At 38.7% G+C, this 18,301-nt stretch overlaps 1 protein-coding gene across 5 annotated transcripts in view; it reads right to left on the bottom strand.

Annotated features, from left to right (window-relative positions):
- The window catches only part of SPEF2 (sperm flagellar 2), a 68,495-nt gene that overhangs the window by 46,200 nt on the left and 3,994 nt on the right, over window positions 1-18,301 (bottom strand). For all 5 annotated transcript variants that reach the window (XM_080572552.1, XM_080572553.1, XM_080572554.1 and 2 more), the window contains exons 3-9: window positions 12,783-13,035; window positions 11,279-11,449; window positions 8,718-8,858; window positions 7,946-8,025; window positions 6,785-7,001; window positions 2,242-2,430; window positions 891-1,078 (exon numbers count right to left, since the gene is read on the bottom strand). In XM_080572552.1, coding sequence (XP_080428678.1) covers window positions 891-1,078; window positions 2,242-2,430; window positions 6,785-7,001; window positions 7,946-8,025; window positions 8,718-8,858; window positions 11,279-11,449; window positions 12,783-13,035 — 1,239 coding nt within the window. The remainder of the gene's footprint in view (window positions 1-890; window positions 1,079-2,241; window positions 2,431-6,784; window positions 7,002-7,945; window positions 8,026-8,717; window positions 8,859-11,278; window positions 11,450-12,782; window positions 13,036-18,301) is intronic.

Genomic DNA, 18,301 nt, shown 5'->3' with positions numbered 1-18,301 from the left:
TCGGTACAAGCAAATATGACACTGGCTTATTCTGGAATAAACTGTATCAGACAAGGAAATCATAACTAAACTGTGTCTAGACTGACTATTTTATCCAGTACCCACTGGGCCAAAATTTATATGATTTCCCTGAAACATAGACATACATATTTCATATGTATATGGCTTTATTATTTAGCCTACAATTACATCAAAAGGCAAGGAAGTTTTTGGCATACTTTCTAATCACACGCCCCCCACTGTCTAATCACTGAATACTAATGAGAGAACTAGAGCAACAGAGAATCCAAAGTCCTGCTCTGTGGCTTTGGAAACACTACTACAGCAAAGGCATGTGGAGATTGCTGCCTTTTTAGGACATTCTCAGAAGCCCTGCAGATTTGTGGCATGTCAGAAGAGGGGATCACAGCATGCAGGACCCAGACTTTGGACCAAGTTGCTACTTTCAGGACTGTCCAGGCAGGTTGATATGTATTAGGAAATTCATCCTCTTTATATTACTGTGGGGAAACACTCAGCTAGTGGAGCAACCTACCGTGAGATGAGCAGCATTCAGTTTCTAACTTTTAAACAAAGGAATTGCTTCATATAAAAGGTAAGTCAGTATTTCCACAAGCTGTAGAACTAGTGAATCTTTGCTAAGGATTCAAGTTGTTTGAGTTTTCAAGGAATTACACTAGGGCTTTAGCCCTATTTCACCTTGTATTACACATCAGTGAATACTCACATGAAAGGAATATCATAATTTTCTTATGTAAAGTAATTCAAGCTGTCCTGTAAGATACCTGAAGATCCACATAAGACATGACTGGTGCTTAAAGCAGAATGAATCATTAAGCCTAACAACTACCTCACACCTGTTAGTTTTGCCTGACAGCTAACATACTCACTTGTTTGTCAATATTCGATATTCTCCTACTTTTGTTGACAAGTCAATGATTTGGTCGATCACTTCCCAACATATAGAATAATGCTTTTTATAACGAGCCTGAGCTCTTCCAACAGCAATTTTCTCATGACGTTCTCTTTCTTTGATAGTTTGTTCTTCACAATCAATTTTTTCTTGTTTTGCAAGAGCCTAGAATTTTTTTGAACAGTACATTTGAGATTGCAAAGAAAATGAAACTGCAGAAGTGCATGACCATGGATTAAGAAAAAGAACTTGCTCATTTAAACAAATAAATGAAAACAGAGTTACACCAGAGCTGGAAAGACAGCAAACATTGACACATACAAAAATCTAAAAACTTCTAAAAACTTGATTCTATAAGTCCCAGTTTGTTTGCTTTTTAACTGATAAAATATAACAAAATAAAGGAGAAATATATCACTTCTTTCATGACAAACAAATTAAGAATGTACTCGGTGCCTGGGAGGCATGGAAACGTGAAATGACATTGTCTGCTCTTCCTGAGGAACAATGCAGATGCATTGGTAAAGGCTTAGTTTCACTGAAAACTATGATGGAATACTCATTTACAATATGTGACTAGCGACTTAATTTATCAGATTCTGATATACAAATAATTTGAGATTATTGATGCTGTTTGACCTTTGAGAAGGATTTCTGGTCATTGTAGAGAAATATCAGCAGCTCCTGTGACAGTGTGCTCCTTTTGGCCAAGAGTGTTCTTACAGAAACACTGCAGTCAATAGCTATGGCTGCTGATTACATAGGAGTCCAGCTGCATTGATGGATTTAGAGCTGTTAATTGTTTTTGGCAGGAGCAAAGTAACATTCCTACTGCTACATTACAGCCTGCTGTGGGCATAGCACTTGGCAATTTCCCACAGGATTATGAATTCTTTTAATTTATTAATCTACTCCAAGATCCAAGGTAGAAATTAGCACGCATGATTGAAATTCCTTATTACGGCATTTTTCAAAAATGAATGGTAGCATATTACACCTAAAGGACATGAAAAACATAATTCTTAAGACAAGTTTTTCTGTAACTGTCTTCTGTCATTTTGTCTCTACAAGACTGTCTTTTGACCTCAGCATATAGAGATGTTTCTCTAAAAAGTTAAAATTACTTTGTAAGAAAAGAACAAAATGAGACTTTAACTTGCTCAGTTCTGTCCGTTAACTGAGCCGCAACATTAAACATATTTAAAAGTGATATATTCATCTTTGGATCACCCTAGAAAAAGCCTAAATTCTAACAGTTGACAATACAAATTCCACAGATAGGTACTGCAACATTCCTACAGTGACTCGGTGAGTAAATAATCACTTACTGCCTCTCTATCAAGAGCTTTCTGGAACTCTTTCAGTCGCCTATCTTCATACTGTTTTTCCCTGTAAATTCTGTTTTGCCTTAACACCTCTTTCTCATGTCGAACATGCATGAGTTGAACAGCAATCCTCCGCTCCTGCTGAGACTGTCTCATTAGTCTGTAAATAAGTTGCTCCTCTCGGTAAGCCTCCTAAAATGTATGTACATATAAAAAAATAGCATTAAGAACTGCTTATAAACGATTTCATAGACAACTCATCACTGTCTCATATGGGAAATATGAATGGAGTTATATAACAACATTCACTTGCTAATTTGATATACACGTCCAGAACAACCCATCTATTTATGAATACTACCTTTGTTAAATATACAAGAATTGTAGAACTATTCAAATGAATTCTAAATTTGTCTTAACAGATATACCGAGTGAAAAATACATTTGTTCAGATTAACTCAATTTTAACTTGGATAAAGCCTGTGTGCAAAACATATTTCAAATAATTCCTTCTGAATGTAAAGATATATCCCTTCCCTGAATTACATTGGTCGTTATTTCCCTTATCTGTCCTTGTTCTTTACCAGTCCCCATTCTCAGCCATGCTCCACTGAACCTGTTGAATAAGTCTATCCTTCTACGGTTTTGAACTTCATCCTTTTTTCTCAGGATTCAGGTAAATATCTCCTCCATTCAGGAGACTGGGAATATAGGAAAGCATTCCAACCAGAGGAAGATACAAGACTTCTAGGTAACAGTTTCAGCATTCTCACTATGACAAAGCATCATATATAGAATACCTTACTCAATATTATACAAAAAATCATTCTGAACCATTGCTTGAAGCATGGTCAGAGTATGCAGACAGTTGGAAGGCTGTGCACTGTTACTTTTCAAAGTTCTTGACAGAACATACGAATATCTTCCCACTACTATACTTCCTCTTTTCTGTGCTTGGTATCTAAAGCTTAACATAACCTAAAGTTTTGCCCCATGGCCTTCACAGTCCAGAACTATTTCTGAGTTCTAATCAAAAGCATCAACTTGCCTTTCAAGCCCTATTGCCAAATATCACTCCTAAAGGAGAACCTTAGAGGAAACTTCTGATTCCCTCGACTTTTGATTCAGATGCAGAAAAACTGCTATAAAATATAGGTTCAGATTTAAGGACATAAGTTGGGAATTGATCTGAAGAGTTCAAATTAATTTTCCTAAGAACAGAGAAATAGGGTAAAACCACTTAATAGTATTATAAAAATAAATAAATAAAAAGTATCACGTCTTTTATTTTCTTCTAATGTGGTTTATTTTTCATCAGCTCCCTGTGATGGAGAGAGGGCAGAACACACTATATAAATTCACCTATAAATGAAAATTCAAACTTCACTAAGTATAATCATGCCATTATGAAAGAAATAGCAGATTCTACAAAGAGGTCTAGATCATAGATTAGCAATCTATGAATACCTGGAGGGAAGGGTTGCCATCCAGAGGGACCTGGACAGGCTGGAGAGGTGGGTCTGTGTGAGCCTCATGAAGTTCAGCAAGGCCAAGTGCAAGGTGCTGCATTTGGGCTGGGGCAATCCCAAGCACAAATACAGGCTGGGTGGAGAATGCATTGAAAGAGCCCTGAGGAGACTAATAACTATTTAACTATTTAAATAAGTTATTTAACTATTTTAATTGCAATAATAAGAACAACAACCTTCAAATACATTGAAATCTTTGATGTTGATATTAGGGAGAAGCCAATATTTTTCAAGAAAATCTCGTTCCATATTTTTAGGTTCTGTTGTCTTTGCAACTGCTGGAAAAACTACATTCCAATTAAATACTGGTGATTTGAAAAGATTAAGCTGATATAAAATCCCTCAAAGTTTTGCTTATTTTAGCCAAAATGTGCTTTTTCCCGGCACAGTATCTCATGACAGGGTAGTATAGTTTTAATGGCAAAGAAACTATCATGTGGTCATCTCAGGCTTTAATTCCAGAGGGCTTCACCCACATGCAAGATCATCTCCCTGCAAAGCTTATCACTAAATGAGGATCTAATTTATAGCATACTCTTTGTACATTATGTTTCTGTGTACAGAATTATCACCACACATACAACTCTAAAATGGAAAACAATGCAACATTAACAATTTTAGATGCACTTTGTATTTTCATATTCATGCTACATGTCATTTGATATACTTTGGGTAATAAAATTATCCAATAGCACTGCCTTTTGAAGAGTAAATCTGTTCAGATGTCTTCTATATTCATTAAAGCAATGCAGTAAAAGAAGGAATGTAACTTTCTGATAGCTTTTAAAATTCCACAGGGAGAAAATCTAAACACCATTTAAAAATGAGTAGTTAGAACAAATATTTTGTTGAAACGGTGCAGATCAAAGATTCAACTGGGATGAAACTATGTTACTGTCAAACACTTCTATTTTCTGCCTGTGAAAATCTGACTGGCGTCACCACATGCTCCACATAGAGGAGTGCCATGTAATTTTAAAGTATGTTTACTCCTGGACTCAGACTTATACTACAGTTTTCAGTGTGCCAAGATTCAAAAACTGGAAAAAGGTTCTTTTAGTAGACGTTTATAGATATGGTCATAAAACACATTAACGCATTCTGAAAACATGCAATTCGTTTGATTCTAGATGATTCTATGGCCTGTCTTCAAGTTTTATGCACTATAAGCATAAAGCCTAATGACTACAAGAAAGCCATGATTTCAGCTTGCAAACCCATTTTAGTTCTGTATCTAATGCAGGGAGATACTAATTTTCAACTACTTTGTATAATGTTTTCAATCTTAAATATATATATATATATCTTCACTTATTTCATACTTCCTTAAATCAAGCAACATCTAATTTCTGAACTCTCACAGAATTCCAACCAGTAACTTCTTCCCCTGATAATTCAAAACAAAAGTGGCACTAAATAGGTTCTTTTATCTGGTCAGGCTATTGTTTTGGTCAACTGATCACTTGTCTTTCCTTCTAATCCCTGCAGTCCCTTTATTGTCCCTACACCAAAGATTATTTCCTGGGAAGTTATTGTTACTTTTGCCTTGCTTTGTAGCCACACTGGAGAAAGTCTGATTAGAAGAACACTACAGAAACTCCTCCATCTTGAACTGGCAAGGTTTGTTCTGCGGCTGCAGGTGGACCAGCCATCTGACCTGGATAGCACTGGCTGGCTTTGTTGGCTTAGTGCTGCTGTCTCTACCAAACATGCCAATAATGGCTGCTGATGCCACACGGCCATCAGCTGATAACCATGGCTATCGGAACCATTGGTCCAGGCTACTGGGGTATACTGGGGCTGCAATTGATGATGGAAGGTTTGAAACTACAGAGATTTCAGACAGCTGGGTTGCAAAACTTATTCACGATCTATGCATATCAACAAGAACGTTATACAGAATCACTCTGAGTGAGAGCTCAAATACAGCATGTGTGGATAGATATACACTCTTAGTCTAAGCCACTAGAGATATCCTTAGTTTCCCGCAGAATACAGACCTGGGAGAAATATTGAGAAGTCATTCTAAATGCCTACCCCAATAAACGTACATTTTTCTTAACAACTTCAACAACCTCTCCAGACAATATATGCCAGTGCTTTAAAATATATATATAATTAATAATTTTTCTTTTAAGCGGTGCCATGCATCTTCAGTGCTGTTATTATGACATGGCTGAGGAGACAGGCTCAGCTACAGTGGGTTCAATGTACTTGATCTAAGCTAAGGACTCAAAATGTAATAATACTAAGATAAAAGATAACTAGAAATTACAGAAACTCTCCAGTAAGTTACAAGGATATGTTTGATGCCATCATTTCTTACAGAGAAGATGTGTGAAGTCAATAATCTAAGAGCTACTTTTTGAAAAAAGAGTGTCTGAGGAGGAATCTGAAAAGCTTTATGCTTTCAAGACAAAATTCAAATGGAACAACCTGCAACAACCATTTTTGGACACAACAGAGACATCCTCCCAAGACACACTTTCTATTCCATAACACTTCAAAAATCAAAGCTCTGATCTGCAAAATAAGTATTTTGCTTCTTCATACTACCCTGCACAACCATTTTTAAATTACTCCAGTCTAGATATAAATAACTTATGTTACACTATTGCAAATATAGATTTTCAACTGTCACATTTGTTGGTTTTTAATTACTACCTTCTTCAGACCCAGTATGCATTTTGATAGTTTAAAGGTCACCTTTTTTTTCATTCTTTTCGGGGAAAATAGCAGGCAGGCCTTCAACTGGTTTTTAATCATCTTAGCTCTGCTGCTTTCATTTCAGCCTTTATGATTTATAAGGATGAAGTATGACATAAAAGTGGTGAGAAAGAATAGAAAACCTTCCATAATTTTCAACGAATAACAATGCATAAAAGTTATTTTCAGAGATAAAATGTATATATCTCCCTTTCTCCTCTCCAAATTTCATTCAGCCCTCAAAAACTAGTGTTACTTTGTAAGTATATATTTAGGTTACTAATTGTGCATGGGTTATGTACTTCTCTTACCTCCTGTGCTTCGTGTGCTATTAACTGTTCCACCAGCATTTTTCGTCGTCTTTTTTCTCGTTGTTCTCTAGCAAACATATCTTCCTCCAAACGTTTTTGAATTTTTCTTACATATTCATCATCTGAATAAATATTTAATAGCTCAGTTGCTGTCTGTGCTGTGGTTTCTAGGGTTGGTACTTGCAACTTCTGTGTTTGCAATGATTCTTGTATATCACTGATTAAAAAGATTAAAAAGAAAAAGTTATTGACTTTACGGGACCTATGTTTTTCAGAGGTGTTTTCATATAGATCACTGTGAAGTTGTATGCAAGTCTGACAAGTGCACAGAATTATCTTGGGCAGCAATGTTCATGAGCATTGTGGCTACTTCTTGTGGCTACCCTTATACCCCACAATCACCACTGAGTCCAGAGAGCTCCAGACTTTACGTAAGCCAACTGTCAATTAGCTCATTTGCCAATATTTAATACAGAAACCTTTCTGCAGAAAGAATTCTGCAGAAACAAGAAATTAGGATTGCAGAATATAAAACATAGTTTACTCTTTATATATAACCAAACACTCTGAGCACAATTTTGCAGTTATTAATCAGACGTAGTTTTCACACAGAAGTATCCACAGCAGCATGCATGAGTGCCACCTCTTCTAAATTTTGTATACATATCACTAAAGGTGACAGAATGCTTATTGCTTATAATTATTCACAAATAAATCAACATCTCCCTCTATATTAGTTGCCTATAAAGCATAATTAAGGAGAAAAGTTACTTTTCTTTGAAATGTGGTGCCATGTATATACATCCACCACCACTCTCTTCTTTCTGCAAGTCTAACCAAAACTACAGACTCAATGACTGAAGTAAACAGAAAAAAAGAGATATACTGTGTGTCCTCTGTTGCTGCATATATTGCAAAAAGGAGAGAGGGAAGGCTGATCCATCCCTAACACAATTATAAAAACACTAGGTAAAAATGCTAACAGCTGGAGCGGGAATACTTGTAATGCTAGCAGACATATAGACAGTCACTCAAAGGAGAATCACAGTTTAAACTAAGCAAGACATTATATTTCCTTCAAGTAGCTGTCTCCATAGATAGTAGGCACCTAAGGTGCCCAAGGTACTGTCTAAGCTTAACAATCTAATATCCAGATATTACCTATCAGAGACTTGGCTGTGTACGGCAGAGAGATTTCCTGCAATAGACTTCTCAAACTTGTTAATTTCCTTGTAAGTGTCCTAAAGAAATAACATAAAATGTAATGTTTTTCTCTTCACAAACTGTCTTAATGAAGCTTCAACTATTTTTTCACAGAGTAAATACTAGGAAATGATTTATGCTTCCTGTTAGTACCACAAAAAAAGTTTACACTGAAAATACATTAAGCCTACATTAAGTCAACTAAATCAAGATGAAAGGCAAGACTGTTTCCTTCTCCTACTTTTTGTTTCTATTTACTTTTTCCCTTTTTCCTATCTATACCTATGTTCAGACAAAATCCTAAATTTTTGCAGCTGTCCATTCTGCAGAATAATTACAGTTTGCATAGGACTCTACTAGTTCGTATAATTCCCACTATTCAGGGATTTTGAAATAAGATATTGTGGGCTATGTTCTGCTTTTACTAGCTTAAATTTATCCCTAGTAGTTATTCAAGCAACTCTGTTTGGATACTCTACATTTAAAAGCATCTATCTATTTATTTATGCAATAAGAACTTTCTCTTCCTTCAAAACAATTTTTCCTATGTAACAAATGTTGAATCACTCATATTTTGCCCAGTTCACATTGAGTCCACTATATAATTTCAAGAGTTGTATCAGCAGCTTTAGATGGCACAAGTACAGTATTCATACGTGTAAATGCTCCCAGAAAATAATGTTTTCCCAGTTCATATAATTACCATTAATGAAATATAGATGATAGTTACCTCTGCTTCTCTTTTCTTCTTTAGCAATTTTTGGGCTTCAATAGCTTTTATTGTGTGGTTTGGTCGTGGCTTTGGAACCTGTATAATGGCTGCTTGAATCCTGGCCATTATTTCATTTTGTCTCCTTCTTCCTATGCGATGCTGAATATTCAACATAATGTGTTCAGATACTTGAGTTGAAACAAAACATACTATATTGATCTAATACACTATACATTTACCCATGTAGGAAATGTGATTAACCCATAAGGAAAAAAATCTTTTAGGAAGAAAAAAAAGAAAAAAAAAAGTGACAGACTAGCAAATGATTATTAAAAAAAAAAAAAAAAAAAAAGATTCATTAAAATACCATGAAAGCTGTGGATGAACACCTCCCCGGAGGTGTTCAAGATCAGGTTGGACAAAGCCCTGGGCAACCTGATCTAGTGGGTGGCATCCCTGCCTATGGCAGGGATGTTGGAACTAGATGATCTTTAAGATCCCTTCCAACCCAAGCTGTTCTATGTTTCTATGATGAAACAGATGCATTTTAAGTTAAAGCATCACTCCACATTCAGAGTCATTTGACAGTTTTTCAATATGCTAGTACATATTCTCAATATTTGAGAATGAAGAAATATTTTAAGTACCAGTATCAGAAAATCTGATCTACGCAGTTGGACTGGAAGATCTTTGAAGGTTCCTTCCAACTGAACTTTCCTACCCTATCCTATCCTATCCTATCCTATCCTAGCCTAGCCTAGCCTAGCCTATCCTATCCTGGCTATGCCTGCGTTAACAAAGGATGAGGTGCAATAAAAGCATGTCTGTAAAAAACAAAACAAAACGAAACAACAACACAGTTTGTACTCAATGCCTGAGAGGCATTTAAAGGGTTGTATTAAATGTTAGCTCTAGTCTAGCACCTGTTTCTGGTTAGAATTCAGAACAGAAACTGAAAAACACACATACTGTGAGGCAATGCTACCACTCAATACTGAGTCTCAGATGATTAAGCATTAGCAAAAATTTAAATAACACCATTAAAGTGCACTACAGATACATGCAGTTAAAAGAAGAGTTGTGTGGGAAAAAAAATTTTTCTACAAATGTTCAAAGAAAGCTAAAAAATAAATATCATATCAAATAGAATTTTAAAAAATTCTTTAAAAAATATCTTGAAAATCTTTGGGATATTGTTCATATTTTCTTTTGTAGATACTTGAAGAGTCATTTCATCATTTTTTTCCATTCTTGTTCTTGCAGTGGCAATAGAATTAATAAATAACCACTGAAAGACGCTTTTAATTAGAAGCTCCACAGAAAAGGATCTGAGGGTGTTGGTCAACAGAAAGTTGAAAGTGAGTCAACAGTGTACCCTGACAGCCAAAATGGCCAACTGTACCCTGGAGTGCATCAGGCACGGTATTGCTAGCTGACTGAGGGAAGGGATTGTCACACTCTACTCTGTGCTGCTGCAGCCTCACAAGTACTACCTACAGCTTTGGGTGACACAATATAAGAAGGACATAAAACTATTAGAGAGTGTTCAAAGGAGGGCTACAGAGATGGTGAAAGGTGTGGAGGGGAAGACTTGTGAGGAACAGCTGAGGTCCCTTGCCAGAGGCCCAAAGAGAGCAGGCTGAGGGGAGGCCCCATGGTGGCGTGCAGTTTCCTCACGAGGGGAGCGGAGGGGCAGGCGCTGAGCTCTGCTCTCTGGGGACAGCGACAGGACCCGAGGGAACGGCATGGAGCTGGGACAGGGGAGGTTCAAGTTGAATATTAGGAAAAGGTTCTTGACTGAGAGGGTGGTCGGGCACTGGGACAGGCTCCCCAGGGCAGTGGTCACAGCCCCAAGCCTGCCAGAGTTCCAGAAGAGTTTGCACTACGCTCTCAGACAAACGGGTTGATTTTTGGGTGGTCCTATGCGGAGCCAGGAGTTGGACTCAATGATCCGTGTAGGTCCCTTGCAACTTGGGAAATTCTTTTGTTCTTTGATTCTAGCCATACAAAACACTTCTCAAATTAGTCATTTTCTTATTCATCATGGCTTAATATTCCTTGACTAGACTGCCAATTCTTCTGTATAAACTACAGCCTGTACTTTGGAAGAGTGTTCCCATATGCTGAAAAAATAGTTCATCTTTTTGATTTAATGAAAACATCTACACAGAGCTGGAAGATGGAATGAGGCCATCCATACCCACTATAGGTCCCCTTCCTTGTGTCTTTATCTTGCTTCTGAACAATGCTCCATCTTTTTCTTCAAAATTTCACAAAACCTCCTTTATAAGAACACTTTAAACATTTACAGTTGTGAAATTTACACTTTGTCTTCAAATTTATTATGATTTTTCTTGCATGACAACATGCAAATACTCTTAACATAAAGTATGTGATTTTGAAATATTAATGTTTTTAAGGGTCTTAAAAGACTGTATTGGCTATATATCTACACATAAATGCTTACTAAGAGCGCCCTCTTTCTTTGCTTTTCTATAAACATGATGGGGCAGAACAACTATGTATGTGACCTTAAGAAAATACTTCTTCAGAAGTCTCTATTAAATGTAATTAGTCACCTTTTCAATGTCTTGGGCTCTTTGTTCCTCTCGAAGCTTCTGAACTTTCTGTTGTTCTGAAATATGTATACGAGCTATTTTATCTTCCATTGCTTTAGACTTCATTTCAAAATGCTCTGAAACCTGTTGTAGCTGCAAATCTGCCTGACGTGGTGTTAAAGATTTCAAACGCTGAAATTAAATTTCAAGATAATCAAGTCAGAAACAGTAAGAAAAATTGTATTTAAATGTGACAATTTTGCAATAGTTATCTCAAACTGTGTTTTCTGGTGTTAATATCCACAGAACAATATCTAAACATGGTGGAGTATTTTTTTAAAAAAAATAAAGGACCAGCTGTGTTGAAAAGAACTTGCAGAATTGAACTTGAACAATGCCAGATGGAAATCTAAGACATTCAACTTAAACATAAGACAAAGTTTTTTCCCTGGAAATGTTGCTCAATAATTTGCCCAGGTATTTTTATGAAGTCTCCATCCTTGAAGATACTCAGAAACGAACTGGACAAGGTCCTGAGCAACCAGAGTTAACTCTGGTTAGAGGAGCAGGGTGGCTGGATTATGTGACCTCCAGAGCTCCCTTCCAACCTCAACGATTTTATGATGAATGTATCTATTTACAGGAGCAATCTCAGTTCCTTTATCTTCTTTAAGCTATTCATATATGTGAAGGGATGTCGTGGCTGTTTGGTGTTATCTCTGCATTTGTTGGTACACTTTATGTTTTGTTAGGATGTGTGCTAGAAAAAATGTGAAGTTTCACCCAGCTGAATCTGATTCGTGATGTGTGGCTTCTTAAAGATTGCTCGTCCTGGTAACAAATTATGGTCTGCACATGCTGAACATTACTGTTGAAGATGAGAAGAATGTCTTTAACAGAATGTACTACTTAGATAATGCCTTCCTCTTAGATACTCTCTTTGCCTTTTTTTTTTTTTCCCCTCTTTGCATTATTCAGCATATGGTTACTCGGCCAGCTGGAGTCTAGTATAAATATATGGGGAGACATGTAACAGAAGAAATCAAACCACCATGGCACATTGCTCAACAAACCACCATGGCACATAGTTCATCACAGACTAATTTCCCCTTCAGGAAACATTTATACCTAAGTTCAAACCTCGACTGCAATGCAGTCTGCAATCTGTACTGATCAAATAAGTAAGACAGCAGCCACTGAACAACTACTAGTCTTTGTTGCTATCCATATTTTAAGGCTGGAAAGCAGGTAACACAGAATAAGCCAAAACAAAGGAACACAAAACAAAGGAACAAAAAGGAACACAGGTGGTCATTATCCTCATGAATCACAGATAAACCAGGTAATCCCAGTGTCTATGTATAGGACATGGCAAAGGATTTCATCTTGTCCATAGAAGCACTCTGGTTTTGAAAAAGAAATCTAAAAAGCGGGGAGGTGAAACATGAAATATGCTTGAGAGGTATGTGTAAATAAGCTACCTTATTTTCCTATACATTTATACAAAATTGGCATAGTTAGCTACCTCTTGATACAAAACACTTCCAATAGACTTGAGCCTTGCAGGTGCTGTAGGTCTCATTGCTTCCATGGCTACTGCAGTGAGCTTTGTCTTTCTCTTTTTTTCTAAAGCAATATACAATTCATACAAAAGCTTTGTTGCAGCCCCATGCTGCCCCATCATGATGTCTTGGGCCACATTCTCATTAAACTGTACATCAAGGAGGTGAAGTGTGGGTTCCAGGAGAGAAAAATTGTTAAGTTTTGCACTTGCAATCCTATGTGATTAAAAACAAAGAAAAAATCAAAACATAAACGTACTTTCAATTCCAACTTGCTGCAATAAGCATTGTCATTATATGTATTTCATATCAAGATAGGAGGGAAAAAAAAAACCACAGCGGACTTCCTTAGAGTGACGTGATACACATTTTGTTTTAGATTTTATACTGTAGTACATGCAAATAGATTGGCCTACTAGGAATAACTTTGGGGAAAAAATAGAAGACATATATATATAAATCTTGATGCACGCACACAAGAAGTACAACTGACAGCAAAAGCTTACTCCAAATTGCAGCTAAAAGTATACCATCTACAAAAGGTACAAGGAACTAGAATGAAGTTTATTAAACTGTATAAAACCATGTGAGCTCTAACCAGCCAAAATACAGGAAATTATATATATATATGTGTATGTATATATATATATATATAAACTATTAACCCTCAAAACATCTTGTCACATTTCTTCCCCAATAAAAAGAAATGCACACGTGGCTTGGTGTAGTGTTGAAAAATAAAGACTGTGGTCCCAATGAGCAAAATTTTTTTTTTTTCAAAAAATAAATGGTGGATTCCAGATTAATTATTTTTCTTGATGTGTAGATTCTCCTGTGGAAACACTTGAGATCAGTAGATAGGCCAAAAAAAGAAGAAGAAATTATCAATATTTCACAATTAACACACTATCAGATTTCATTCAGCAAAACCATAACTACTAGCTGAGTCAGAACATTTCTATGCTGCTCTATCACTTAACTTCACAATAATTTATTTACATGAACCAACAAGGTTTTGAGGTTAGTAGAGCAACAGCATAATTCTACAAAAATGTTGAATTTTAACTTGAAGACCTCTTGGTCACACAGAATTCACCGTATTCCTAGATAAAACAGTCCTGGAGTTAATCAATCTCCCTATAACAATCCATGCCTTATTTGTTATACAATTATATATAAATGTAGCTTACAACTATTGAACATCTTTCTGCAATTGATTCAAGATTAAGGTGACACCTACTGTCAGAAGTCTTGCATGCATTGAGAAGCTGTGGTGACATGACCTCTTAATTTTTTTATTGTGTAAACAGATCAGATGGAAATTCTTAAAAACTGCTTGATAATACAAAGATGTTCTAAACCTTATCTCAAAATCATTTTCAGAGATAGACAAAACTATAATATTTCGTTTTTCAAACATGGACAGACTAACTGGAGGATGTTTTCCAATAGTATTCCTTTCAAAAAGGTAGTACCACTTTCTCAACTATTATTCCCTTGCTTTTACGTCTATATATATGCCCATGTTCTGTATAAAGAACTGCACAACATAAGCAGCTAATATAGTTAAGCATAACTTGAGAGGCATAACAAGCATAACGTAAGCATAACATCATAAGCATAACATAACATAACATAAGCATAACATCAAAATGACCACCCATTCTTTTCAGTTATTACTTTCTAGATTACAGTTGCCCATACTACAACAGGAATTTACATTTCCTCCACTGCCACCCCAGTAGGTACCATCTTCCCTTGGTCTTTACTAAAACATATTAAAGTGATGACAGCTTACCAAATGACCCTTGAATGATATAATACACTCAAAAATTAAAAGTATTACTTTATAGATAACTAGTAAGATTTGTCAAGCACGGGTTCTTACAAGATTCCAGGACTATATAATGACTATTACACAGAAATAATTGCCTTTAATGTGCGGGAGGAATATCCTGGAACTGAGGAAATATTGCCTCAGTTCTCAGTAGCTGTTAAAGGATCTATGTCACTAGCTAATACAAAAGGAAGAGAAGGCAGAAAATATCAAAATATCCTGATGAAGTCATGGAATATCATGGTAAAGAATACAGCATTCCTTCCTCTCATGTTGGATATTTCAGGACCTTAATAATTGTTATGGCATTTTGCTTGACCTCCTCCAATATATCCAGGTCATTCCTGTACTTGGGAACCCCAAACTGGACACAGCATTTCAGATAAGGTCTCACCAGGGCTGAGTAGAGCGTAAGTACCACCTTCTTCACAGAATCAGGGAATGGTTGAGGTTGGAAGAGACCTCCAGAGATCATCTAGTCCAACCCCCCTGCTGAAGCAGGGTCACCTAGAGCATGTTACACTGGATCACATCCAGGCAGGTTTTGAATATCTCCAAAGGAGACTCCACAACCTCTCTGGGCTGTATGTTCTACTGCTCTGTCACCCTCCTCATACATTCCCTTCCCAAGGGACCTTAAAGACCATCTAGTTCCAACCCTCCTGACATAGGCAGGGATGCCACCCACTAGATCAGGTTGCCCAGGGCCCCATCCAGCCTGGTCTTGAACACCTCCAGGGATGGCGCAGCCACAGCTTCTCTGGGCAGCCTGTGCCAGGGCCTCACCACACTCTAAGTGAAGAATTTCCTGCTAACATTTAATCTAAATCTCCCCTCTTTCAGTTTAAAACCATTCCACCTTGTCCTGTCATTATCTGCCCAAGTAAAAATTCACACTCCATCTTTTTTATAAGCACCATTTAAGTATTGAAAAGTTGCAATGAGGTCTCCCCAGAGCTTCCTCTTCTCCAGGCTGAACACCCCCAGCTCTCTCAGCCTTTCTTCACTGGAGAGGTACTCCAGCCCTCTTCTGAGCATCTTTGTGGCCCTCCTCTGGACCCGCTCTAACAGCCCCACATCCTTCTTGTGCTGGGGGCCCCAGACCAGGACGCAGCACTGCAGGTGGGGCCTCACAGGGGCAGAGCAGAGGGGCACAATCCCCTCCCTCCACCTGCTGCCCACCCCTCTGTTGGTGCAGCCCAGGACGCAGTTGGCCTTCTGGGCTGCAGGCACACACTGCTGGCTCATGTCGAGCTTTTTGTCCACCAGAGCCCTCAAGTCCTTCTCTATAGGGCTGCTCTCAATGGGTTCTTCTGCCAGCCTGTGCTCGTGTCTGGGATTGCCCTGACCCAGGTGCAGGACCTTGTACTCAGACTTGTTGAACCTCATGCGGTTCACATGGACCCACTTCTCAAGTTTGTCCAGGTCCCTTTGGATGGCATCTCTTCCTTCTTTGGTATCAACTGCACCACTCAGCTTGGTGTCATCTGCAAACTTGCTGAGCATGCACTTGATTCCACTGTCTATGTTGTCAATAAAGACATTAAACAGCACCGGTCCCAAGACAGACCCCTGAGGGACACTGCGCATCACTGGCCTCCACCTGGCCATAGAGACATTGACCACCATTCTCTGTGTGTAGCCATCAAGCAAATTCCTTATCCACGGAATGGTTCACCCTTCAAATCCATCTCTCTTCAGTTTGGAGATCAGGATGTCATGTTGGACCATGTTAAAAGCCTTACAGAAGTCCAGGTAGATGACATCAGTCAACTGATGCAGTCACCCCATCACAGAAGGCCACCAGATTGGTCAGGCATGATTAGCCCTTGGTGAAGCCATGCTGGCTGTCTTGGATCACCTCCTTGTCCTGCATGTGCCTTGACACTGCACCAGTGACTTCACCTGACTGCTAGGACTTTTCAGATATGATGGAGAGAGGCTTGGCAACTCCACCAGCTAGTGTCCTCAGGACCCTGCGATGCATGGCATCAGGGCCCATAGACTTGTACCTGTTCAGTTTCATCAGGTCATCTCGAACCTGCTCTTCACTTAAGCTGGGAGGGACTTTGCTCCCCCACCCTCAGGTACGCTCCCCCACCTTCAGGTACAGGGAAATGAGAGATGTGGGAAGCCTGACTGGCAGTGAAGACTGAGGTAAAGAAGTTGAGCATCTCAGCCTTCTCCATGTCTGTCATTACCAGTTCTCCCTTCTCATCCATCAGAGGGGACACACTATCCTTGGCCTTTCTTTTCTGGCCAATGTACCTACAGAATCCCTTCTTGTTATTCTTTCCATCCCTTGCCAAGTTCAGTTTCATCAGTGCCTTGGCTTTCCTGATCCCATCCCTGCACACCCAGACAGGAACCCTGTACTCTTCCCAGGCTTCATGTCCCTGCTTCCACTGCCTGTGCATTTCTTTCTTGCACCTCAGTCTGACCAGCAGGTCCTTGTTCAGCCATCCCAGCTGTCTGCCTTCCCTGCTTGCTTACATGGGGAATGGAGAGTTCTTGTGCTCTGGGGAAAACACCCTTAAAGAGTGGCTAGCTCTGTTTTGCTTCTTTGTCCCTAAGGACAGTGTCCCAAGTGAGCCCGTTGTCCTGGTTCCAGTTAGGACAGAGTTAATTTTCCCTCATAGTAGCTGGTAGGGTGCTATGTTTTGGATTAGGATGAGAAGAGCGCTGATAACATGCTGATGTTTTAATTGTTGCAGAGCAGTGTTTACACCAGGCCAAGGACTTTTCGGCTTCTCGCTCTGTCCTGCCAGCGAGCAGGCTGGGGGTGCAGCAGGAGCTGGGAGGGGACAGACCCAGGACAGCTGACCCAAACTGGCCAAAGGGGTATGGAATACCATCTGGCGTCATGTTAAACAATATATAGGGGTGGCTAGCCAGGGTGGGGGGCCGGCTGCTCGGGGATAGGCTGGGCATCGGTCAGCGGGTGGTGAGCAATTGCATTGTGCATCACTTGTTTTCTTACACATTATTATTGTTAATACTATTATCATTATCACTATTATTATTATTATTGTTATTATTATATTCCTGTCTTAATAAACTGTCTTTATCTCAACTCACCGGCTTCACTTTCCCGTTTCTCTCCCCCATCCCAGAGAGGGAGGGGGGAGGGTGAGCGAACGGCTGTGTGGTGTTTAGCTGCCAGCCGGGTTAAACCACAACACCCGTCCACTAGCTATTTATACGGCTGGAATTTTGCTCTTTGGAAGTTCAGGGTCCTGACTTTGCTCTTTGCCGGGCCCATATTCCTCACGATCAATAACTCAAAATTCAAACTTTGTTGGAGGATGACAAAAGTCAAGATAAGCAGCACATACTGATCTTCCCTCATCCACTGAGCCCATCACCTCATTGCAGAAGACTGTTGTCAGGTTAGTTAGGCATGATTTCCCCTTCATAAAGCCATGGTGATAACTCCCAGTCATCTTCTTGTCCTTAATATGCTTGGAAAATGTTCCCACACTCATTTGTTCCATCAGTTTTCAGGAACTGAGGCGAGGCTGACTATCTCGTTCATGACCAATTCCTCCTTCTTGCTTTCCTTGAAGAGAGCAGTGACATTTCCAGTCCTAAGAAATCTCCTCCAGTCACCATCACCTTTCAAAGACAACTGAGAGTGACCTAGCA

This window comes from Anser brachyrhynchus (genome assembly GCF_964034855.1).
Source record: "Anser brachyrhynchus genome assembly, chromosome: Z".
Lineage (NCBI taxonomy): Eukaryota > Metazoa > Chordata > Aves > Anseriformes > Anatidae > Anser > Anser brachyrhynchus.
The sequence above is the reverse complement of the archived record's forward strand: the minus strand, read 5'-3'. Positions and strand labels throughout refer to the sequence as shown.